This window comes from Mus pahari, chromosome 14 (assembly GCF_900095145.1).
Source record: "Mus pahari chromosome 14, PAHARI_EIJ_v1.1, whole genome shotgun sequence".
Lineage (NCBI taxonomy): Eukaryota > Metazoa > Chordata > Mammalia > Rodentia > Muridae > Mus > Mus pahari.
Genome location: NC_034603.1, coordinates 72741763 through 72767569, shown reverse-complemented (window position 1 = coordinate 72767569; position 25807 = coordinate 72741763). Strand labels below are relative to the sequence as shown.

Sequence of the window (25807 nt, the reverse complement as noted above, 5' to 3'; positions counted from 1 at the left end):
GAAGTGTAGGATTATAAAAACCATTTTTGCTACCTTAATATAAGTATATATCTTGGCAAGGCATATCAAAAGAGGCTAAAATCACTGGGGAGATGAAGTTTAGAAACAGACTAAGCTATTCCAAAGTGTCAAATAATCATTCCCCAGTCAACCGCAGACTACAAAGCAGAAATAGGCTTCTCACTTGGAGAGTTCTGATAGTCTGGCTTTTTTGAGACATCATAGAGGTGGCTGTATTTGGGCAACCCAACAATGTGACTTGCTGGTCTGGTGTTACAAAAAAAAGGACATCACATCGCCTGTGAATATCCCCCCAAAAAGGACATCACATCGCCTGTGAATATCCCCCAAAAAAGGACATCACATCGCCTGTGAATATCCCCAAAAAAAGGACATCACATCACCTGTGAATATCCCAAAAAAAAGGACATCACATCGCCTGTGAATATCCCAAAAAAAAGGACATCACATCGCCTGTGAATATCCCAAAAGATGGAGTTGGTTATCAGGAAGTACCCAGAAGATACTGTGTGAGGCAGCTTAGCTCTACCCCTTCAAAATGGTCAAAACTAAAAAGGAAAAAGGCAGACACTTACTCTACACTAAGGGACTAAAGGGACATAACCTGCCAAGAAAGTTCAACTATCATTACAAGAAGACTATCTGAAAAGACATTGTGGGCACACATGGGTTTGAATATGCTCTTTATATTAGATAATATTATGGAATTTTTTTATGGCAGAGAAGTAGTTTTGTGGCTTAGTGAGGAAATAATGTGTTAATAGGAAGTGCACCATGAAGGGTTCTGTTAAGCTGGGTGTGGTGGCTTATGCCTTTAATCCCAGTACTCAGGAGGCAGAGGGAATCTCCATGAGTTCCATAGTGGGTTCTAGGACAGACAGTGCTACATAGCGAGACCAAACAAACAAACATAGATGTGAAGGTCTATATATTGCTACAGTGCTCTGCTGAGTGAAACTCTATGATACAATTCTTTTAAAAAAAAAAAAAAAAAAAAAAAAAAAAAAAAANNATNTTTNNTTNNATTNCAAATATCCCCTTTCCTGATTCCCNCCCNCCCCCCACCAAAAAAACCTATCCCATCCCCCCTCCTCCTGTATGATACAGTTCTATTTTGTGGTTGCTGTTTTGTTTTTTTCTGGTTTTTTTTTTTTTGGTTTTTTTTTTTTATTTGTTTTCTTTCTTTTTTTCTTTGAAGGGGTAGGGTGGGAGTACAGATAGGATTTCTCTTTGTAGTCCTGGCTGTCCTGGAACTCACTCTGTAGACCAGGCTGGCCTGGAACTCAGAGCTCAGCCTCCCTCTGCCTCCTGTGTGCTGGGTTTAAAGGTATGCACCACCACACCTGGTTCTTACTTTATTCTGCTCCCTATTGCTACATTATGAGCACATACTTCTTTGAGTAATAAAGAAAGAATTGTGCTTTATAAGAATAAGCTATGAAAACAACAGTTTTCTCTGGCACCCTTGTAGAATGCCTTGATTTCTCTCAAGGACAGGAACACACGGAATAAAAATTAACATTGCGGGCTGGAGAGATGGCTCGGCAGGTAAGAGCACTGACTGCTCTTGCGAAGATTCTGAGTTCAATTCCCAGCATCCACATGGTGGCTCACAACCATCTGTAATGGGATCTGACGCCCTCTTCTGGAGTGTCTGAAGACAGCTACAATGTACTTACATATAATAAATAAATATTTTTTTAAAAAAAAAATTCAACATTGCTCTCCACTCAGAAATGGCTCCATGGACCGGATTCTTTCTTGCTGACTCCCAAACCTCTGATTGGATCTCAGAACTACTCAAAATCTGGCCCACCCTCCTCCTCTACCCTCTGCTCAGGATCCTAGAACCCGACCATGGCAGTTTGCTTCCACCATCCACACCTGGCTGCAGCCCAGATGGAACTTACTTAACACTTGAGTCCCAGATACAAATTACTCCTCCCCCTCCCTCTCCCCCTCCTCTCCCCTCCCTCTCCCTCTCTCTCCTCCCCCTCCCCCTTCCAGAGACCAGCAGGTGCCTCTAATGCTTTTCAGTCTCCTTCCACTGTTCTGTGCACTGGCAGGTTGAGTAGGAAGTTTTTTTGAGGGGGACTTCCATTTGATGGCTGAGTCACCTTTCTCAGAAGGTCCTCTTAGCTGAAACAAAAGATGGGAAGCGCATCATAGCAGAACTACACCTGAGAAACACCCAACCCGAGGCCAATCTCTAGGGCCGGGCCGCTGCAGCGCCATGCAGAGCCTGTCCCTGCCACAGCCAATGACTGCTCAGCTCAGTAGGTGATAAACTGGATGTGACCCTCAAGTCACAGTAGAAGAGGGACTAAAGAGTTGCCCTTTGACCTACACACACACACACACACACACACACACACACACACACACAGCTGGCAGCATGTGGTGATATAGGCCTTTAAGCCCAGAATTTGGAAGGCAGAGTCAGAAAGATCTCTGTGAATTCAAAGCCACCTAAGATCACACAGCTCAGTCACCAGCACATGGCAAAGTCTGGCTGGGTGCACATCTGTCAGCCCTCAGCCCCATGGCTCCAGGGAGAGGTGGAGAGGTGCACAAATGAGAACCAATTTCCTAGTTCTTGGAAAATAGCGCCAAGGCTCTTCCATCCCTGGCTGCTGAGTCTACAAATCTTGTGACCATGCTACTTGTTGTCGCCTTATTTCATGTTCGGTAATGCCATGTCTTCTGCTCCCTTGTGCATGCGGGGGGGGGGGGGAGTGCCTCCCCGTTCCTCGTGCATGTGAGGGAAGTGCCTCCCCGTTCCTCGTGCACGCTGGGGGAAGTGCCTTCCCGGTCCTCGTGCACGTGGCGGGGGGGGGGGGGAGTGCCTCCCCATTCCTCTCCTGCTCTGGTGTTTCCATCTTCCAGGAGCTCTGGTTTGAAATCTTCATATGTTGCCAAGTAAAGTTAGAGCTAAGGGTGTGTAGCTCAGTGGTAGAGCTGCCTGGCCAGAGCACAGAGGCCCTGGGTTCAATCCCCAGCATCGCATGGGGAAAGGAGGGCAAGAAGGGAGGAAGGCGGGGAAGATAAACAAATAAATAAAAAGCTGTTATGTAACTAAGTTGTTCCCCACTGCCTGGCATTGACCTTCCCTAATTAGCCTTCTCTGAACTTCAAAAGGTGCTGGTGTACTCTTCTACTTTATTATGTGCCAGAAGAGCTAGTTGGTGATTTCCTGGAAAAACCTTAAATCCGTGATTAATAACACTCCAGAAATAGCTTGTCAATAGATTTACATGAGTTAACACAGCTTTATTAAGACATCGAGTTCTCAATGTTAAAGTTCCCCGGCAGAAGCAGGTTTTTTGTTGCAGTGTTTGGTTGGTTGGTTGGTTGGTCTTTCAGTGGTTTGGTTTTTGACTTTGAAAGACGGAGCCAGTTTCCTACCCCAAAAGAAAACAGCAGTGGGGTATGCCTCCACCTTCATGTGACATTTCAACTTAGGAACATATGGAGAAGAAATGGAACTGTAAATTTCAAAATTATAACAGGAAAAGACAGTTCTCAAATCCATGTTACATAAAAATATTATTAGTGTTGCTTTGATAATCTCCAGATATTGTTAAATATTTGACATTAGAACTTTTCTATCTGGAAAAAACTTAGAACATATTTTCTTAAGACTAGATGACTCTCAGCTGGCTGGCATGCCTATGTGCATTTTGTGGTCTGTAGAAGACACCAGTGTGTGTATGGGAACCAACTCTCTTCTGTTCACCAGTCCTAGGTTGGGCGACATCCATCCAGTAGAATTGCTTTCCCTGGGACCTTCAGCTTTGGTTTCAAGGTGGTAGCAAACATCCAGTGGTTAGCTAATTCTGAAAGTGGCAGGAAGTGAATGACAGGGCATGGAACTTGACCGAGTCCACCGTGGTACACGAATGCAGTTTTATTATAACTTATTGTAAGTTATTAGTCAGTATAAGTTATGGAAGTACGCCTTATCTCACTTGATCATCAGGAAACCCACAAATGTAGGAACTGTTGTTCACAGATGAGAAAACACAAGGAATAAAAAATAATAACTAATGAACTATAATAAATTTACCCCACTTCACATGGTCACTAGCTGTAAGAGCCAGATTCACTGCCCGGAAGCCCCAGAGCTTTAAATGTCACATGTCAGTGCCAGAACCTACAGAACAGTTCCTACAGCCTCTCATTCTCTCTGGAAGGAGGAGCCTTCCCTACATGATGGCAGAGCCAACTGAGGATGGCTAAGGGTGTGACGGGACCTTAGCAAAGATTAAAAAATAAAATTAAATTTACATTAAAAAGATTAAGTGACAGGTTTGAGGTTGCTCAATGAGGCAAGAGGGGAAAGGTCCACCACCACACACAGGAGTGCCACAGGCCATGTTATTGTATCTTCTAGTTCCAATCAACAAAAGCACTCCCTTCTAGGGGCAGTTTCTGGATTCTTAAGAATGATGCCCACCTAGCAGTAAAGGCAATGGGACCAGAAACCAGAAACCAGACAAGGATATATATACTCAGTACCCAGGGCAATTGGCCAAACTTTGTCTCACCTCTCCAGTACTGTAAAGAATGGGTGGAGGAAGGGTGGACAGGCTTAACAGCCATCCAGTAAAGAGCCCTTTGCCATACTCTCCCAGGTCCTGACTGCCTGGGGCCAGCAAGCAATTCCAGCCCAGATGGAGGGTGGGGGGTGGGGGTGGGGAATATGGGTGGATCCTCTAAGGCTGCAATATAGGTGTCTTAGTTGGAGCCTTGCTTTGCTGCAGGCTAGAAACTGCAGGCTAAAGTACAAGACCTGGGGAGAGTGAGCTGCTCAGCCTACAGACAGCATGGGGAGGAACTTCCGTCCCAGGCTCCCTGCTGCTCTTCTGGGGATCCCATCACCCAGTCATAATGACAGTCTCCAGCCTCAGAAATAAAATTTGCCAAACACCCACTTTGCTGTGAATAGAGAACTCATCTCATGTTCAGAAATGACCTCATGATTCATCTTTGACATTTCAGAATCATTTTCAAAGATTTCTATTAAGTCACAGAACTGAAAGAGGAGTAAGAACAGTTGATTCATTATGCTGTCTCCTCTCTCTGTCCCTTTATCTGAGGGTGGCCTGTCTTCCAATAATGGATGGAGCAACAATAACTATTTGTTTGAAAGCCACATCGAAAACCTAAGTTTTAAAATAAGATTTGTCCTCATGGAAAACAACAATCTGTTCACCTATGGACATACAGACCATGTCCCAGAAGACTGACACGTGGAAATTTTTTATAGAGTCCCGTTTCTCTTATGTTGCACCCAGTAATTCAAAGCTATTCAGTGTGTTTTCCTGAGTCAGGAGCCACTAAAATGAAAAAACACCACAAGTGTCAGCAATAATGACAAGATCAATAGGAACCACCACCACTGGGGAGGTGCCACATTTTCAGAGAATTTTCTAGTGCTGGACTAATGCACCACGCAGGAGAACCTTCCCAGAGCCAAAGGTGGGAAAACCCCTTAGGTTTTGCTTGTAACAGAAGGCATGGTCTCTCAGAGCGTGTGAGTACCAGGACCTGAAGCTACAAAGCTGTACTCAAATCACCCTTGGAGCCAGGGTCCTGACTGTCATTTACATTGTTGGTATCATTTCTTTGATGGGGATAAGTATGGCAAATCATAAAACTGCTGAATGCTTGGATAATTTATATTGCATCTGCACTCCTGGGTTGAGATGCTCTGATGCTATAGGAATTGTGACTTGTCCTTGTGTGGATTTAGGCTCACTTCTTTGTAGAAGACTGACTGGAGAGGACTTCTTAGGAGATCCATCTGTCTTGTGCAATAATTTGGATGACTGAAACGGAGATCTGACTTAATCATTCCCACTACACAATCTAAATTTCTTTTTCATTGTCAAGCACACAAGTCAGTGTAAGGAACGTTTTCCCTCGCCTTCTTCAAGACGGTTCAAATATCAAACAGCAAACAATTGAAAAGCACTGATTTAAAAGCACCTCCTTTCATATATACCCTTGAGCATGAGCTGTTTATTGGTCATCAAATTATGTAATGGTCAGAAGCGTATTCATAATATGCTTATGCTCCAGCAACAGACTCAGAAATGCAGTCTCCTCAACACAAGAGTCATCAGCTTCGCTCTTAGGTCGAAGCTGGTAGTCCTGACCCATCAAAATCTCCCTGACCACAGAGCGAGCTCAGTGACAAACACAAGATCCCTCAGAGGGAGAGGATGCTAAAGGGCCCAGCGATACCCACATGTCTTGCTTCTGTGCCTAGCCGCTGACACTCACGCCTCTTCCATTTTCCACAGAGTTCCTGTGAGGAGGATTCTCACAGTGAAGCAAGATTATCTACCAAAACAAATGCGGCTAAGTGTGAACACAAACTTCCAGCTATTGACCAAACATCTGTCAAGCAGAAACACAAAGGCACCATGACACTAAAGAAGTCAGAGAAAGTGAGCCCCAGCAAACCCTCTCCAGGTGAGTGGCTTCCTTTCTGAGATCCACCGACAACATCCCAGTCTTACCATTCACAACAAACTGGTGGGATTGACTAATCTAGGGCTTGCCAAGTACCCAGTTAGCTCTTGGAAGGCTAATGAGCCTGTACAAAATTAATTTCTCAGTAGAATATGCTCCCAAATCTTCAGGCCCAACTCTTCACATCCTGTGCTACTCCTTACAAATGCTGCCTCTTGTTCTTCTGTGGTGGGGATGGGTGGAGGTGATAATTTGGCCCCAGGTATCAAGTTTTATCACTAAGGCAAGAAGAACTTTCAAAAGCATCTGAATGATATTATTTACAGCTGAGCGCAAGACTAATAAAGTCCTCCAGTCCCGGGTTGTCCTCTCAGGGAGAAGGGAACTTGATAAATCCTCCCTTTTGTGTGATTTGGTAAATAATTCACTCTTATGCTGCCTTTGAAGCAAAGGCCAGTCCTCTGATTGGGGCAGGAGAGACTCATACTATCTAACAAGAAGCTCAAATGGAGGGAAAGTTTAGAATGCCTCAGGCTCCTCCCATCAAAGGCAACATCTGTGGAACAAAACTCTGTCCTCTGGGAACCACATGCAAATTGGGGTAACTAGGCAGAAAGGTCTACCTCCTGGGAAAGGAGCCAAACTTAACTGCTGAAGAATTCAATTCGTAAATAGCAAATAGCACGAAAGTCATTAAAATCCAATCACAGCTTCTCCTAATCCTAAGCAGCTGTCATGCAACCACCGGTCTGGTTAAGTCGGAATGCATCTGTAGAAAATGGCACCTTTCACTCAGCTTAACCACCCACATTTTTGTTAATGAAGTCAAGACCAAATTGACCTCTAAAGTGCTGTCCTGGGCAGGCAAAGCGCCAACTGCTGCTCCTTATTTCGTAGTGGGGGTGGGATGGGATGGGGGTGGGGTGGGGTGGGGATGCTTCAAGTCAATTTCTCATTTGAAAGACTTAATAGGAATTAGGGTTTTAATTCAACTATCTTAAGGCTAGAGTAGAGCGCAGGTAAGGTCACTGCAAACATTGTATTGACTCGAGGTTGGGTTTAACCGCTGTACTCAGGGTGAGCTCAAATCATGCAACTCCATATAGTTAGCCTTCTCACTAAAACCCCAGTAGCTGTCTGCTTTGTCATCTGTGGATAAAAGTGATTAAAATGAACCTTTGAGGTCCACTCTGTGATCTGGGTTGTCTGATTAATAATACAGATGTTTTTCAGACTGAGCAAGCTCTGTGTGGAACTCACAATACTGACAGACAGGGAATTAATTCACGTTCTATTCTATAAAACATCAAACTTGAAGAATTATCAGGCTAAAATCCACCAGGGTTTAGGCAAGAGATCCAAGTTGATGGAAGGATAGCTTTTCCCACCAAACAGCAGATCTGACATGGCAAATGTGCTTTCAAGCCACCATCTTTATCTTCCTGTTATGTTCTAGTCAGAACCCAAGACCCATAGAGTTATAAGCCGGCTGGGGCCGGCTGCCCAACCAGCACAGGGATTTGGAGGTTAATATCAGTGCCATGGAGACCGAGTGAGAGGGTACAGCAATCTGAGATGTAGCCCGCCCCCCATCATATCCCTGCCTGGCAATCCCACCCACAGCCCAGAGTGTTAACTACCATGCACAGGGCCTCAGATTAAAGGGGGAGGAACAGGAGAGACAGAGGCTAAGACTGAGTTCTAAGTTGGATCACAAATTCAAGGCCAGCCTGGGTCATGTAGTAAGACCTTGTCTCAACAAGAAGAGGACAAGGAAGAAAAGAAAGGTTGGCAACAACAGATCACTGGTGGGTAGGAACCATTGGTTTAATGAGTGTTGGCTCTTTCGATTCCTAATTGGCATCACAAAGTGAAAGCTTAAAGATTTAACCTGAGTCTGTTGAGGAAAACTTGGGAAGTGGGGGCTATTGACAGTGAATGGTTTAATTCAGATAAATACTTGCTATGACAGAAAAGAGGATGTGGTTCCTGGATTATCAGGATACTGATCTAGTTCACCAGCTGAATCCAGTTTCCTGCTTCACACTTCTAGAGAATTAAGGGGTGAGCCAAAGTTGGCATGACATCATCAAAGCTAATTTCCACATCATATTTAAGCAAGATAAAAGGCTCAGGACACAGTGAAACCCCTCTGTGACATTTGCCTTCCAGGTGAGCCCTCCTGGGCTGTGTTATGCCAGGCTTTCCCAAGTGAAAAATGTAGGTTGAGAATTTGGCTTGCTTTCCCATACCTCGGCATGACAACAACCTATATCTCCATCCTAGAAGTCCATGAGCTGTATTAGCAACCCAGACATGGTGGCTGATAGGCTAAGCCCAGTCTGTGCCGATGTCTCACAGAGAGGAGCCATGTTCTCACTGTCCCTGCAGGCTGTCCAAAGGAAGTCGTGTGTTCCACACAGCTGCCCACAGTGCTCCGCTTCGGCCCTCCTTCTCGGGGTAGTGGTCCCCGCTGCTCATGGGACAATGCTTAGGAGACCACATGCCTGGACTCTCCCCACTTCTTATTCATTATAGATCTTTTGGCAAGGAGTTTCGCTGTTCCTCAGCTTTGTCATCTGTAAAATGGAGGGATGAGGGGGTAATAACAGAATCGGTGTGCTGGGTAAAAACGAAAAGACTCAGTGATCAATGCATATTCTGCTGTTAAGCATTGCTGACCACTCAACAGATTGTGGCATTATGTTATCTAGCACAGGAGAGTCTACAGTAAGAAACACTGACCCGAAAACTTCTGTTCCTGTGCCTAACATTTGCTCTTTCCTCCCCTCAGTGGATTTATTATCTTCATAAAAATTGAAGGTGTGTCTTCAAAACTCTCTCACAAGGGGCTGGAGAGATGGCCCAGTGTCTAGAAGCACTTGTTAATCTTGCAGAGGTCCTGGGTTTGATAGCCAGCACCTACATGGTGGCTCACAGCCATCTATAACTTCAATTCCAGGGGGCGCTAGCACCCCCTTCTGGCCCTTCTGGGCACCAAGCATGCATGTGCATGGTGCACATTTGCACATGCAGATGGCTCATACACAATAAAATAGAATAAATCTCAAAGAAAAAAGAAAGTAATCTCTCACACTTTTACTACATTCTGAACTTCCCCCGCAAAAACATCAAATAGGAGAAAATAGATAATCAGACTTCATTCCCCAAGCCCAAGATAACCATTATCTCCAACAAGACATGGAAAGTTTAGGCAGGGTGTCAAGGCGCAGCAGGGTCTGACATGGATTGGCTCCAACAGTTCTCCTTCAAGGTGAACCCTGGTGTAGAATGGAAAATGAGCCTGGCAGGGTTGCACAAGAGCTCAGAATTCTGTGAGACATAGAACACTCAGCAGACCCAAGGAGCCCAGGGACAGCATGGGGCCCACGGGGAAACTGTGGGGCTCCCAAGACCTTTCTCAGTCCCAGCCTGGCTTGGAAAAGAGCTGTGTCTCCTTCCCAGGACAGAAAGGCACCCAGAGGTCATTGTGATGGGGGGGGGGGGGTTCCTGGCACCTGCTGTCCTGCAGCACTCTCTACCCCAGGGTCAGGCCTGCAGGCAGCCACTGAACCAGCCCCTGCTCTCTGTGTTTACCTGGAGCTTGAGCTGAAGCTCCTCTAGTTATGTTCCAGGAAAAAGGATCTGGATGCAGTTCTGGGAGCCTGCTTCCAAAACGGTGCCCTTTAGAACAAAGCCAAGCGTTTGGAAATGCCCCTCACTTATCATTCAGTTCAATGTGTAGTCATTACCGGATTCAGAGAGGTAGGAGGAGCCAGGCCTAGCTTGTCTTACCGTGCCTTATCTTGAAGACCTGTTCTTGTAAAACTCAGGAAAGCAGTGAATTTAGGTTTCAAAAGATAAAAGTCTAAAATAGATGTGGTTGGTTTTGGATTAAGAATGTTTATTTAAAGAGCAGTGTGGAAGTCTCAGGGCAAATCCTAAATCTTCATAATTTGCCTTGCAAGTAAATGCTATTGAAGATTTTCTCAGAAAGGCCAAGGTTAATGGGTTTCTCGGCAAGTCCAGCTGATGCCCAACAACTTTCCAAGCTGTCTGCCCAAACCAGAAAAAAAAAAAAAAAAGAACAAACAACAACAACAACAAAACCAATATAAGTGAATCCTCCTGGCTTTATAGAGCATGCCCTAATTCTCAGCCCATTGCTGCTGATTACTTGACATTGGGGCTCAGAATGCCAGCTCTACTTGAGTGCCCTACAACTGTTAAGTTAGCAACCTCCCTGAACTCAGTGACGGAGCTGCAGTATGGCCTACTTTACCAGGAAGACAGGAGGGTTAAGTTGCTGGGTATTGGCTATACCTCAGGGAAACATTGGTTCCCAGTAACCCCCCAGCTTATGAAACCTACTCCCAGTGTAGTCTCTCTTTCTAGGCCTCGTAGCTATGTGAGGACAGTGCTTGGCCAAAGAAACTTTCATTTGAGATGTGAGAAGCATTGTGACTTGGTTATAAAAAGCTTTTCAGTGTATTGGTTTGTCAGTGAGGCCATCCATTTACCCAGCACGTTTAAGAATACAGCCAGGCTGCTAAGCTTCACACTGATAGTAGCCACAATATGAAGTCGAGACTGGTCAGGCAACCAAGGGAAGCCAGATGCAGCCAGGGACCATTCCCTGTGGCACATTCTGAGGGTCTGTGGGTCCAGGGAGGAATGAGAACTGCTTTACCTGGAACAAACACCAAGAAAACAGAGAAGACATGAACTGGCTGCCACCTTGGTCTCAGTGAGGGTTACTTGAGTCAGGCTGACCTGTAGGTGTGGGGGGGGGACTGTCTTGATGTGGAAAGACTCAGCCCCCTATGAGAGGCACCATTCCCTAGGCATTGGGTCCTGAACTGTGTAAGAGTGAGTCAGAGCTAAGCGTAAACAAGCATCCAAGTGAGCATGTGTTCATTCATTCCTCTCTGCCCTTGACTGTGGATGACGAGGTCATCTGCCTGGAGCTCCTGCCCGGTTGCTTCCCTGCAGTTATGGACTATAACCTGGATATGTGGGCTAAAATGAACCCTTTTCCCACTACATTGTTTCAGAGTATTTTATCATAGCAGCAAAAATGAAGCTAGGACAGAGGGATTGCAATGTTTAAAGATGTAAGCCTGGGAGAACTTGGTGTTGTGTAGCTCAGAGCAAACAGAGAAATCAAAAAGGACTCAGATATCCATTCAGGAAAGCAAGGACAATGGAGGTGGCTTTGCCAAGGCTCAGGAAGCAGAGAATGGGTCCCATTCTGTGGGTGGCCTTCACAAGGTGTAGCCCGGACAGCCAGGTGGCAAGGTCTAGAAGTCTCTGGGTGTCCGGGTATAGTCAGAGCACTGCCCATTGCTAGTCAGACCCCAGGACCTTGGGGAGCAAGTGGTGGTTGAAACTGTAAGAACAGGAGTAGTGGGAAACAGGGAAAAGAAGTCTGGCAGATGGCCACGCCCAGAGAAAATGTGAGAAATACAAACTGCCCCAGTAGAGGCAGAGTGGACCGCATGTATTGGAATCCTCTCTACCGGGACACTCAGGCTTCTGTGGGATGGAGGCCCTCCACTGCAGGTGATGATGTCTATTGGGTGGTTACAGTTTTGATCATTTTAGAATCAGAACTAATGTTCGCTGCAACATTTCGGAGTTATCTGGCAATAAGAGTCTCTGTGGAGGCTCTCCCCCCACCTGGTAGCATCACGTTGTTTTAATGAAATACCCGAGGTGACTGACTTAGAGAGACTGGCTCAGTGGAATAAGAACACTTGCCACCAAGCCTGATGGTGACCTGAGTTCAATCCCAGGGACGCATATGGTGGAAGGAGAGAACGGATTCCTTAAAGTTGTCTCCTGACGCCCCCTGACCCCCACATCCCACCTCGCCACACACATAACAATATGTTTCTTTTTAAACTTACAAAATTGATTTGGGTTCATAGTTTTGAAGGTTTCAGCCCAAGATCATGTGGGCCTGTTGCTTTGGGGGCTTCAGTGATGTCACTCACCATCACACACATCAGAGGAGTAGCTCTTAGGACAAAACTGCTACCTCATGGTCAGGAAGCAAAAGAGGAAGGGACCAGGGTCCCACAGTCCCTATTGAGAATATACTTCTGTTGACCTGAGGACTTCCCACAAGCCCCTGTCTCCCAATAGGACATCCTGAGCCATGAACTTAACAAGCAGACCTTGTTTTTAAAGAATTATTATTTTATATACACGAGTACACTGTTACTCTCTTCAGACACACCAGAAGAAGGCATCATCGGATCACATTACAGATGGTTGTGAGCCACCATGTGGTTGCTGGGAATTGAACTTGGAAACTCTGGAGGAGCAGTCAGTGCTCTTAACCTCTGAGCCATCTCTCCAGCCCAGCAGGCAGACCTTTAGAGGGCTCTAATCCAAACCCTAGCAGCATTTGTATGTCAGGAAGAGCGTGAGTGCATGTGTGTGCATGTGCCTGTGTGTATGCGTGTGCGTGTGTGCGTGCGTGCGTGTGTGTGCGTGCGTGTGTGTGTGTGTGCGTGCGTGTGTGTGTGTGTGTGTGTGTGTGCGTGTGTATACTGTCCTAACCAAGGTGCACAGAGAATTCCCACAGCAGAGGATCGGGCACCTTTTCCCCAACCTTGTTCACCAAACACCAAAACTTACTGATTCCTCAGGTGTGCAATATATTTCTAAAACAGACCCGCGCAGTGTTCATAGGGCTGGTCTAGAGGAGAACAAGGCTACAGACAGCAGACATCACCTGCCTCATACTACAGGTGAGGAAATGGGTTGTGAGATTGTAAGTCACTGATTCAAGGTGACCTAGCTGGCTGGTAGCAGGTTGAGGCAGTCAGTTGGAATCCTGACACCATCAGGCACACACTGCCTCCATCGAGGCTGGCAGTTAGAGTGTGAGGTTAGTGAGCAGTCATTAATTTCCCCTGGATTCCTCTCTGGTCCACCTGCCTTCCCCCAAGCTTTTGGTTCTTCTCTGTCCCCACAAACCCACCAGGATCTCTCTCTCTCTCTCTCTCTCTCTCTCTCTCTCTCTCTCTCCTTTCTGCAGCAGAAGGGCCAGGTTACGGTATGACCACAGGCTGGGGAGGGGTGGGAGGGGTGCAGCTGGAGAACCAGGGGAGAGCGCTTGCTGGAAGGGAGACCCTGCAGGCCACCATCTGTTGCTGCCAGAACAGCTCGTTTGGCTGGCAGTGGGAGCTGAGAAGAGGCAGAAGCTTCCACGAGGCTGCCTCAGGACGCTCACTAGCTCGCTCTCAGGAGCTTGTCTGGGAATCACTTCCCTACATCTGCCAGGGCTGCAGGAAACTATTGCCTGGAAATGGTTGGAAGGTGATGCCACATTGAAGGGCTCACTCCTTGTATGACTCAGACCTGAGCAAGATGCCTCCTGGGCAGGAGCCAGGTCTCCTTAAACCTATGACACCAGACACAGCACACCCACCCCAAAAGACCTACCCGCCCCCCCCACACACACACACATCTTTTTTGGAGTTTTTGTTCATCCACAGACTTTTTGAAATGTCCTCTTCCCGTGAATGCTGCTTCCTGACTGCTTTTTTTCTTTCGTGCAGGTGACAGCAGCGAGCAGCCCCTGTTCTGTGTTGAATATTCCCCTTACTGCTCCGTCTTTGCTTTCTCCCCGGCCCAGCAGCACAATACCAATTACTGCTGCCTCCTTCTGCCCCTAGTTCCACCAGCCTCCCAGGGGGCCCAGAGCCCTTCCACTTCCCTCCCTCCCGTCATCTTTCCCACCTTATCCAGCCCGCCCCCAGGCCCCCCGACCCCCTTGCCGGGGTCTCCAGCATCTCTCTGCTACTTCCCTGTCTCCCAACCGACTCCAGCCGAGACCCCTGTGCTGTGCCTACCAGGCCCCAGAAGGCCCAGTAAAATTTACCTCATGTGGTAAGTCACCCCTAGAGAGGCACACAGCACAAAAGAGTCAGGGAGTGGGGGACAGCAGAAGGCAGGTGGACAGGAGCAGACCAGAGCAACACCAAGGGGGTGTGGTGTGCGGGGGTAGGGAACAGGAAGAGGAGACAGTGCACTAACACTTCCCTTGAGATGGGCATCTACTAGTGGAAAAAAATAAGGAGTGAATGACCAATAAAATCCCGTCATCTCTGGAGATGCCTCTTGATTTCTGAACTCTTGTGTCGGACACTCGTTGGAACATCTCCATCACAAACCAACAGACTCTCTGGATACCCTTGGCCAAGGGTACCCTACCCTGGGAGCGTGATGCCAGGCCAGTGGTTCTGAAAGCACAGCTCTGAAACTGAAAAATCCAGCCAGGACCACGCTGAGGAGGGACAAATTAAAGGGCGCAGTGGGTATTTAAGGTTCCCTTCCCAGCCTTCTTATTAGGCTTTGCATTTCTTAAAATCGAAAATTCCCACCTCCTGAGTTCCAAAATAAAACATATTTATGGCACATAATTAGGCTTTAATTAAGATCTCCTCTGGGTATGTGAGACAACATACACTTCTAGCACACTCAAATAGGCAAATAGACGCGACCTATTATTTGTGCTGTACCGAAAGCTGCCTATTAAACCCAGGCAACGTCGGCTCTTGCCGAAAAGCTGTAATTCTTCCCGTGACCCAAAGGGAGCAAATAAACGTTCCAAAGAGGCATGGGTGGCAGAGGCTCTGCCCCTCTCAGGCACTCGGGGTAGCAGTGAAGGTGGTAGTGGGAGAGACAGAGAGAGAGATCCAGTAGTACATTCTCCTCTCTCCAGATGTTTGCACTGTGCCCGCCAAGCATCGGGTCAGTGTCGAGCAGGTGACATGAGGAGCTGGGCAGTTCACAGGTGCATGGACTTGACTCTCAGTTGTATGAATATGAGACTTCTACTTTTCTCCCTTTCCTGATCAAATTGTGAGCTACCAATGACAACTCCCTGGCAGTATCAACAGAACCCAGCGCAGATAGATACCTTTTATATAGCAGCTACCAGGTTCATGGATGCTTGGGTCCTGGAAGAAGTGATGGGCTGTATATTGTTCAGAACAAAGTGCACACTTCCTTAAATCCGCTGGCAGACAAGATAACAGTTTCCTGGCAGAGAAAATGATCTCTGCCACCAGGTAGAAGGCTTGTCTCCCAGTTGAGCTACCTAGTTGAGCTATTCAGATTTCCTTCATGACTAATATTTGCTCCATGCCATGACAATGTCCCATCCTAGAAAGGTCCCAACGGTCTGTTCACATAGATGAAGGGATTAAAAACCTGATCTGCACGGCATCTGGAACTCTTAAATCTGTGTTCATAAAGTGTGTCATTGAGGCCACCTCCTTTGTGACTAAGTGCATAGGCAGGGAAAACATCTCCTGTGAGTCTGCTCTCTTCTGAATCTCAAGGGCGCTTGCAAGGCAAAGGTACAGCCATGTTAGATCATAGCCATGATGGCCATGGCCAAGACATCTTACTCATCTTTGGGAACCCTCCAATTACCACAGAACCAAGACATGGAGATGTAGAGGTATTTGTTGAACAAATTATAATAAAAGGACTTGCTATTTGCCTTTTGGATTTTTTTTTTACAAGAAAGCTTGTGGGAGAAAATCAAAAGAGCTACCTAGGATCAAGAGCTTCTGCATACATTATTAACCCGAGAAAGCTCCACAACAGTGAGTTTCAGTGCTGTCGTGGAAATGACTTCTAGCTTACCACTATTAGTGGTGCTCCATGCTTTACTAATGAAGCATCTACCAGTTTTAATAGCTAATAGGTACCAGATACCAAATCAGACCATGCATGTATATTATTGCTAAATATTACTATAGTCTAACAAAATACGAACAGTCCCATTTCATAGCTGCAGAAAATAAGGTTCAGACTGCCAAAGGACGGGGAGCAGGATTCTGGCTCTGTTAACAGTGGTGGGGTTTTTCACCAGTATACCTGGCAAAACAATGCCTAGGTGTTAAGTGTTGGGGAGGGGGGTGGGCACATGTGTGTGTCACAGAGTTTATGCACACTATGTGCATGCAGATGTCCACAAAGGCCATAAAAGGGTGTCGATTCCCTGAAGCTGGAGTTAAGCATTGTGGTGAGGTTCCTAATGTGGGTGCTGGGAACCAGACCCCAGGTCTTTTGCAGAAGCAGTTAGTATTGCTAACCACTGAGCCACCTCTCCTGCCCCATGTTCAGTGTCATCACTTTAGTCTGTGGAGAAGTCAATACAAACAATAGTAATGTTTGGGAAGTCAGGTAAGAGGTTCAGTGCTTTGAGTAAAGGAAGCAGCTTTCTGAACGTCAAAAGTAACTTTTTAGGTCAAATGAGCATTTTAATTTAAAAATTAATTCTAATTTTAAAGTTCCCCATAGTTTGGGCTGAAGGCATCTTCTTAAATCCGGTCAATCATTCTAGGCAATTATCATTACTCCTGGACCATGGCATGCAACACGCAGGCTGGCTAAGAGACCAGCTTCCTTAAGGAATTTACAGTCTACTGAAAGAGAAAACAATTAACAAAGTTTCCAATATTTAAATATTAGAGCTGATTAAAAACCAGGAAAAAAGGTACTGGATAGGTAGAGTCAAAGCATTTAGTGGACATTAAACCAGACCTTGAAGGTTCTTGGGTTGGTGCTGGCTGCAGTGGAAGGAAGGGTCTTTCCCCATATCGACGTGGATGATAGAGCAAGAGTGGGTGTCAGGGCTGTGCGACATTTACCTCCCAGAATGGAGAAGATGGCTGACTCTTCTGCTGAGATCACAATATCTCTCCAGGACCTTTGGGCCAGGTCCTAACTTGCTCACTTGGCCTAAGCCCCATGCCTACCCCTTCTTTCAGTTCTGGCTCTTCCTCGATGTGTAAGAATACAGTCGGTGTCTGGGCCAGCGAGAGGGCTCAGTGGGTAGACACTTGTTGTGCAAGCCTGACAATTTGAGTTCAATACCCAGAACCCAGGTAAAGGTGCAAGGGGAGAGCTGATTGCATGTAGTTGTCCTCTGATCCATGTGCCAGCTCCACACATATGTCACATAAACACACACACACACACACACTAATGACAATAAATACAGTTCTAAATAAACTTTTTTAAAAAAAGAATGCCCCAACTTCTGCCTCTGTTGGCTGAGAGGTGTGAAGCAGATTTTGATCTCTTAAGAGCTTGGAAGGGCAAGGCCTGTTGGTGAGGGAGAAGCCTCTGACTTCAACCGACACAACTCTGGCTGCTGAGACAGTGCTACAGGCAGCACACCCTCCCTCCTGTCGTCCTTTTCCACGTCCCCATGTTCCCCCTCAGAGAAACCACATCTCATCACACCCCATGCTCTCTGAGGGACATAGTCTCCTTTCTAGAAAGCATCTTCTCTCCTTCCCCATCTCTGGCTACAAACAGCAGCATCTATTTGCCCTAAGTCTGCCCTGTGCTGCCGCCATCTCTCTCCTCCCAGGGAGTTCCCTGAGGGGTACTGTCCTCTGTTGCAAAGCATAGAACCCACTGGGGCTGGTGAGGAATAACTTAGCCTGATCGTTGGGTTAAATTGGGTTCCGTGGAACGCCAAGGAGAACATCCATGCCTTCCTGAGTCTGAGTGGAAACTATTCCCGCAACCACAGACTACAGTCTGGAACATAAATCCAGTTGTCTTCACCTGCCAGGAAAGCCTGGGCTCTTGCACACCAGTCAAGGTTCATCCCAGCCTCACCCCATGTGCTGACTCCTGTCTACATCTATTTGTGAAATATCTGAGTCTTTCAAACAGGGATGAGCCAGGAAAATTCTCTTGGGGGATGGAGTACAGATGTTGATGGTTTAACTGCCTTGTGAACCCAAATTAAGAGACCCTCACCCCCATTCACATGCACCGATGCTGAATACACGGGAAGCAACTCGCAACCATTCACTCGAACCAGAAACCTGGTTCCAGATGAAAATTACGAGAAAGTGTCCCCAGAGAACTCGGTCCACGGTGGTCACTGTCTTCCACGGAGGTGGGTGGGCATGCGGAAGGACAGAGGTTCCCAGGTGCTTGGAACCTTCTCATAGGGCATGTCTGGTGCTAACATATGGCAAGGGACGGAGATACACTGCTACCAGCCCTAATGAGTACTGGGGGGAGTATAACCATTGTGCAGCAAGCCCCCTCTCAACAGCATCAGCACCCATGGGCAGGAAGATAGAAACTTTATAGTGAAAGAAAAGAGGAGCTGGAGAGATGGCTCAGCTGTTGAGAGCCCTTGGTGATTTCCCAGAGGACACAAGTTCAGTTCTCAGCACCTACATCAAGTGGCTCGCAGCCTGTAACCCAGTGCCAGGGCATCTAATTCCATCTTCTGGCTTCCTTGGGCCCCACAAAGACCTATACTCATACGTCTTGGTCTTTTCTTTAAATGATAAAAGAAAGAAAAAAAATTCCATGTATCCCTTCCTGCAGGAATCCTGGAGTCTTTGAAGCCTTGCAAAAGCAGCCATGGGATTTCCACGTTTCTGGTGGAGGAGCCGAAGCTCAGAGAGATGTACCCAGGCTTTCATGGCTGCAGAGGGGGCCAAACTAGATTTCAAGCCCCTCTCTCCTCTGACTTTTTGGCTCAATGCTCTTAACTCTCCACCCCACCCAAACCCCCACCACTGTCTACCTTCTTTGATGACTTTTTTTTTGGGGGGGGAGGGATACAGAAAGTGTTTGTCTGTTTAAAAAGAAAGAAAGAAAGAAAAAAGAAAGAAAGAAAAAGTTATTGAAAAGCTTTTGCACCTTTCAGTGGCACAAGCACCAAAGATTTTATCAAGGAAGCGAAGGCCAAACCTGGGGAGATTGACAGTCAGCCCAGAAATGCACAGCCCAAGAACATCTGTGGAGAGAAGCAGGCAGAAACCACAGCTATCGACAAAGGCATCAGGATTCCTGGGAGCAGGTAAGGACTGTGGCTGCCACCGTGGTCCTCGGGGACTGATGTGTGTGCTGCTACCTTACGGAGACTGTGACTTTCAGCCACCTTTGCTTTTATGAGCTGGAGAATTACCTTTAAGTGAAATATTTGAAAGGTTCAAAAGTCAACGATTTGATAGCCGCCTCCAAGAGAGTGGGTGGAGTTGATCTCTCTCTCTCTCTTTCTCTCTCTCTCTCTCTCTCTCTCTCTCTCTCTCTCTCTCTCTCTCCCATTACACCGAGAGAATGACTGCTTTTGAGTGGACTTGGGCAGAGATGCAGCCCGCGGTTCTGGGGAGGTCCCACCAGGCTATAGTGCCCACACACCCAACAGGAAAGGAGGATTGATGGCCATGGGTAGCAGACTGCTCACCTCCCTTGGGAGCTCTTCACTTGAGATGGAGGCCAACCACACCAGCAAGATCTTTTAATGTGTAAGGAATAGCTTCAAAGGGAGAGCCAGCTTCATTTCAAAGGAGTGGCTTAGTGGAGCCGCCTTCTCTGAGTTTCAGGCCTGAGCTGGCATCCGAAGGCCCATGCCATGCCGCCAGCTTACCCTGCCACCCTCTCCCAAAGTAGTGTCTCCTTTGGGCACAAAGAACATGGCATGACACAGCCAGCCTTCATGAGAGGGACCGTGGGCACAATCCCTTGTTATCAATCGAAGGCAGCTTAAGTGAGATCCATTTAGACATGGTGCTGGACACATAGAGAAGAACTGGGGGTGCTTGAATGGCTTGGAACTGGAGGCAACTCGAGCACCCATGAGCCTGTGCCGGCGACCTAGCCTCAGGGAGTGTCTCCAGGAGGGGGGGCACAAGCCTTAGAGCAGCCTGCAGTTCTAAAAGTCTAGTTTCCCTTTCCTCTGAGCAGTGGGGTTCTGGGTGTCACATGGTCCCTCCAAAACTCCAGCTCTCTCACCTTAAAATAAAGGTGAAGAATCGTGCTTTGCTGTACTATCACGATGACTAAGTGACATAAAACATAGAGCAGCGCTGGACACACAGTCTGCCTACTGTCTCTCCACAATGGCCACCAACGAACGTGAAGATATGATTTGAAGCACGAGGTTCTCCATGCATGAAACACGAAGCTTATATAAGCCCCCATCAGTACCCAGGACATGTCTCCTTTATGTCAGGGTCCACCGGGGATTTGTTCCAGCCGTTATAGTGGGGCTCCTCATCATCCCCCAATTGTAGTGTGCCCTTAGTCCCTTTTCTGGAGATGAGCCAGTGACTTGAATCATCCTGGGGAGATTTGGGACAAATGTGACCAAGATAATATCCAGAAGCTCCGGGAAATCAAGCTTAAAAAAATTCACACATGAACACATAAGGGCAATGGGGAAGGGAGATAACACAGCCTCACAGGCGTCCAGGCAGTGAATACACATGTATTAAGTGTAGCCTCAATAAATGTAAACTGACATGTGAGTTAACTTTCAGCCTACCTAATTAGCTAAGGTTCTAAAATAATGGTTGATATTGGCTGGGAGTGATACTAACTTCCTGGGCACTATTGTGTCAGATGTTGGTGACACAGGTAGCTGGTGATCCTGCTATGACAGAGATGCCTTCCTGTCCCACCTGGAAGGGCAATATGGTATTAACTGTCTGCAAAGGAGTTTGGCAACATGTGTTGAAAGCCTCTGGGTGGTTCATACCTTCCAACCTGGCAATTCCAGTCTCATCAATCCATTCTCACATTATCAAAGTGAGCAAGGCTAACACCACAGTGTGGTCTGTGGTACAAAAGCCTCAAAACACACACACACTTATACATTACACACACACATACACATCACACACACACATCACACACACACACACATCACACACACATACACATCACACACGCATATCACATACACACACACATCACACACACACACAATCTCACACACACACATCACACACATACACATCACACACACACATCACATACACACACATCACATACAAACACACACACACATCACATACACACATCGCACACACACTGAGGAGCTGGCTCAGAAAGACCTGAGTTCTATCCCTCAGAACCCACATGAAAACCTAGGCGTAATGACACCTGTGATCTCAGTGCTGGGGAAAGAGCTATAGACAGGGCCCTGGAGTGTGCTGGTCACCTACTCTAGCAGAATCAGTAAAGACACCCTGGCTGCAGCAACTTATAAAAGAAAGCATTTAGGGACTAAAGGAATGGCTCAGTGGATAAAAGAAAGCACGTAATTGGGGGCTTGCTTACAGTTTCAGAGCAGCATGGCTGGGGAGCATGGCACCAGGCAGGCAGGCACGGCACTGGAGCAGTAGCTGAGAACTTACATTCTGATAAACAAGCAGTCAGCAGCAAGAGAGTGACACTGGGCTTGGAGTGGGCTTTTAAAACATCAAAGCACACCCATAATGACACACCTCTCCAGCAAGGCTGCACCTCCTAACCATTCCTAAACTGTTCACCAACAGGGAACCAAACATCCAAACATTCAAATATGTAAATATGTGAGCCCATGGGGGCCATATTCTCTCTCTCTCTCTCTCTCTCTCTCTCTCTCTCTCTCTCTCTCTCTCTCTCTCTCTCTCTCCTCTATTTATTTACTTAATTTATTTATGTGAGTACATTGTAGTTGTCTTCAGACACACCAGAAGAAGTCAGCAGATCTTATTACAGATGACTGTGAACCACCATGTGGTTGCTGGGAATTGAACTCAGGACCTTTGGAAGAGCAGTCAGTGCTCTTAACTGCTGAGCCATCTCTCCAACCCTGATGGGGGCCATTCTCATTCAAACCACCACAGGCCTGGTTTTAAAACCTAAGATTGAAAACAAATGAGGGAGACACTGGACATCAACTTTTGGCTTCCCTATATACATATACACTCATGCACATGCACCCTCTGTACCCCTCCACACACATGATATAGACACAGATACACACACACACACACACACACACACACACACACACACACCCCACAGGCATATACACATACACAGTAAAAGAAAAGTTGAAGACATTGTGACATTCATACAGTCTACCCTTAAACTACATTTATGACAGGATTCTTTAAAAGTAACAGCAACGAAATACTTAAGGGGAAAAAGTAGAGTGTCTGCTTGTATGCACAGCAGTAAACCACCTTTGTTTTGTTGTTTTTGTTGTCTTTTCAACAATGTCTCTAGATGAGGGTCCATGTCCTCAGGGAGCAGGAGGAATGGGAAGAGAAATACAGAGTGGGTTTGAGGCCTGAGGTACTTTTCTCAACCTCCAAACTGAGCCACTGCACTATTTCAGGGTGAAGAGCCCCTGGGGGTTCTGAGTTTTCAACTCACCCTCGAAGTCCAGCGCCTGAGCAATGTCCAGCTGAGCTCTTGGTTATAGGAGCCTAAGAACATTTCATCTTCTACAGTTCCCATGTTTTCTCCAAGGGTCATGGGACCACATTTATAACCAAAAGAGGGTCAGGAGGATATTGTTAGAATCCAGGGCAGTGCTGGTGAAGTTCATGGAAGCCCAAGACCAAAAGCATAGTCCTAAGGCCAGATGATACTTCTTCCGATCTCACCTCAGTAAGCCGGGACCTCCTGGAGACAGCAGGCCCTCAACCCACAGCTGCGGCCAAGGCAGGGCTAGCACATCCCCGGCATACCAATTGAGTATTTGTTCCCAGCCCATCACACACGCACGCACGTGCACACACACACACACACACACACACACACACACACCTCTGATTGAATTTTAAAGACGACCAGGAATAGTGGTGACGCATGTCTGAGGAAGCCTCGGGAGCATAGCATCGAGCTGAGACTTCTACCCCAGAGGTCCAAGTCACACCATGACAGCTCCGGAGCTCCTGTGAAATGACCTCAGGGTTCCTGTGAGTTCCCAGCATCCTATCCTGTATTTCAGAAGCCGAGTCTCTCATCTCCCTCAACGAAAGGCTGAGCTATTTGCTCCAGGACAGCTCCTCGCCAGCCATCTTATGGATGTATGTTCAGAGGGGAGAGAAGACTCGGGCTCAGCACTGTTTACTGACTTTGGAGGTCCTTTTCAAATTCAAATTGTGAAATGATCAAAAAGATCCTATACTTTGACTTCATGTCATTTCTCATCTTTAATAATTAAGGGGACGGGGGTCAGTTGGAAAGTGTGGGGACCAGAGTTCAATCCCAATAATGTGTGGGAGAGGGACACAAGCAAGCAAGACACACAAACACACACAAACATACACACACACACACACATACAAACATACACAAACACACACACACACACACACACACACACAAACATACACAAACACACTTTAAATCCCAGGGCTGGGGAATGGGTGACAGGCAGATCCCTAAAGCTCCCTGACCATCTAACCTCCAGACCAACTGAGAGACTCTGCCTCCAAAAACAAAGTGTGAGCAGCAACTAAGGCTGACCTCTACACATGCGCGTGCACACACACACACACATTGTATCACAGAGCACTAATTCCCCAAACATGGATCAGCTCAGTGCCCAGCTGGTTGGGCCATCCAGGCTCCACTCTGGTTCAGATAGCTGAATGCTCAAAGTGTCCTTGAATTGTTGACACATCTCTTTTGGGGTTTATAAACCCCATGAGGGGCCCAGTAGGACAGTTTAACTGATTTCTGGAAGGGCTGATAAGTAAGGATTCGCACTGTGCCGCTGAGTGTCCCATGCAGCTAACAATAAAAGAAGCTTTGAGACTATTAGGACGTTAGAGAGTTGAGCTGCAGAGCCCCTGCAAGGCACCTCAATTAAAGGCAGTATTGACTTGGCCCCAGCTGAGTCGGCTGCTCAGTGGATTTGCATTTCTCCAGCAGAGCTGTTATCAAGAACCTCTGGGGCTCATGGCATCCTGTCCACTCAACAGGCAAACCAAGTGATAAGGACAGCAGAGCTTCATCAGATCTGCAGAAGAGCAGAGAGGACACAGAGGGGGTTGGCCATGTTGGTAGGGAATAAGAAGGGGAACCACAGAAGCACTTACAATTTTTTACCCTCATGGGGCGAAAGCCCTTACCACATGCACATATCCCAATAGATCTCAATGGCCCTCGTTTTGGTGAGAAAATTGCTAAGCCTGTGGAAGTTTTTAAGGCATTGACCAGAGCAGTGATAAGAAACAAAAGCCCTAGCAGGCCTGGCTCCAAGTCTCACTGTGACTCACTTCACTTACTGGGACTCTGACCTTGGGCAAGTCATGTGAGCCTCCCTTACCCTCCGCACCTTCCATGAGAAGGTGTGAGGACAGTGTCATACGGCTCACAGGGCTACAAGACTTCCCTGGACCAACTGGCTGGGGTGGGTTAGCTGAGCAGTATAACTACTTGACAAGAAGTGCTTATTATTTGTACATCGCAAAGTTTTTTAATGTATATGTGTTTGCTTGTATGCAGGAGCATGTAGGGGAGGGTGTGTGTGTGTGTGTGTGTGTGTGTGTGTGTGTGTGTGTAGGCCAGAGAACAAGGTTGGATGCCACTGTCAGGAACATCACCCACCTCCCTTGAGACACAGGGTCCCCAGTGACCTGAAGCTTACCAGTTAGACTAGACTGGCTGGCCAGTGAACCCCAAGGACCCTCCTGTCTGCTCCTCCCCAGGTCTGGGATTAGTGTCTGCCACCGCCGCCCCCCCCCACACACACACACACACAGGAGTTCCAACTTGTGATCCAACTCAGGCCTCAGGCAAGCACTCTACTGACTGAGCCATTCCCAGAGCCCTACAAAGTTGAGTTTTGAATAAGCAATTTCACTGATAACAACTCTGGCTCACTGGACACTTGACCAGTTCCTTCTCTCTCCATCTCCTCCACCTTATAATCCCGAGGTGGACATTCTGGGGCAGCCAGATGGTATTCATTTACTAGAGGCAAAAGGCAAAGAAGAGATGATACTTTCATGTGAGATTTTATAACTTTTATTTACACTAAGTGACAAACTTTATCACAATCATCATGTACCTGGTCACTAGCTTCTAGAGCATTCTTTCTAGTCTATCAAAACAAAATTGTACTTTTGTCAAGTTTTTGAAAAATGGTGAGTGAAGTAGGGATGTCATCAATATATCTGGGATGGATTTAAATGAGAAAGGACCGGTTGGTTTTGTATTGTCACTCCTACACTGTTCCCTTTCCGTGCTGCTGAACACAGAGGTTTAGCGATCCTTGGCTGAGCTGGTCTACAGCTGGATCCTGCAGAGAGAATCTGTGACTTCTCCAGAACTAGTGCGAGGGCCACAGATGAGAACCCACACACATGCAGACTCACAGGTGTGAGGGACACAGGTGTGAACCCACACACATGCAGACTCACAGGTGTGAGAGACACAGGTGTGAACCCACACACATGCAGACCCACAGGTGTGAGGGACACAGGTGTGAACCCACACACATGCAGAC

At 47.0% G+C, this 25807-nt stretch overlaps 1 protein-coding gene across 3 annotated transcripts in view; it reads left to right on the top strand.

The window, feature by feature from the left end:
- March10 (membrane associated ring-CH-type finger 10) overlaps positions 1-25807 on the top strand; it is a 91218-nt gene that overhangs the window by 33970 nt on the left and 31441 nt on the right. For 2 of the 3 annotated variants that reach the window (XM_021213702.1, XM_029546299.1), the window contains 2 exons: positions 6330-6501; positions 19217-19369. In XM_021213702.1, coding sequence (XP_021069361.1) covers positions 6330-6501; positions 19217-19369 — 325 coding nt within the window. Of the gene's footprint in view, positions 1-6329; positions 6502-14072; positions 14627-19216; positions 19370-25807 lie in introns of those variants that run through there. The other variant, XM_021213703.1, reaches the window with a different exon arrangement.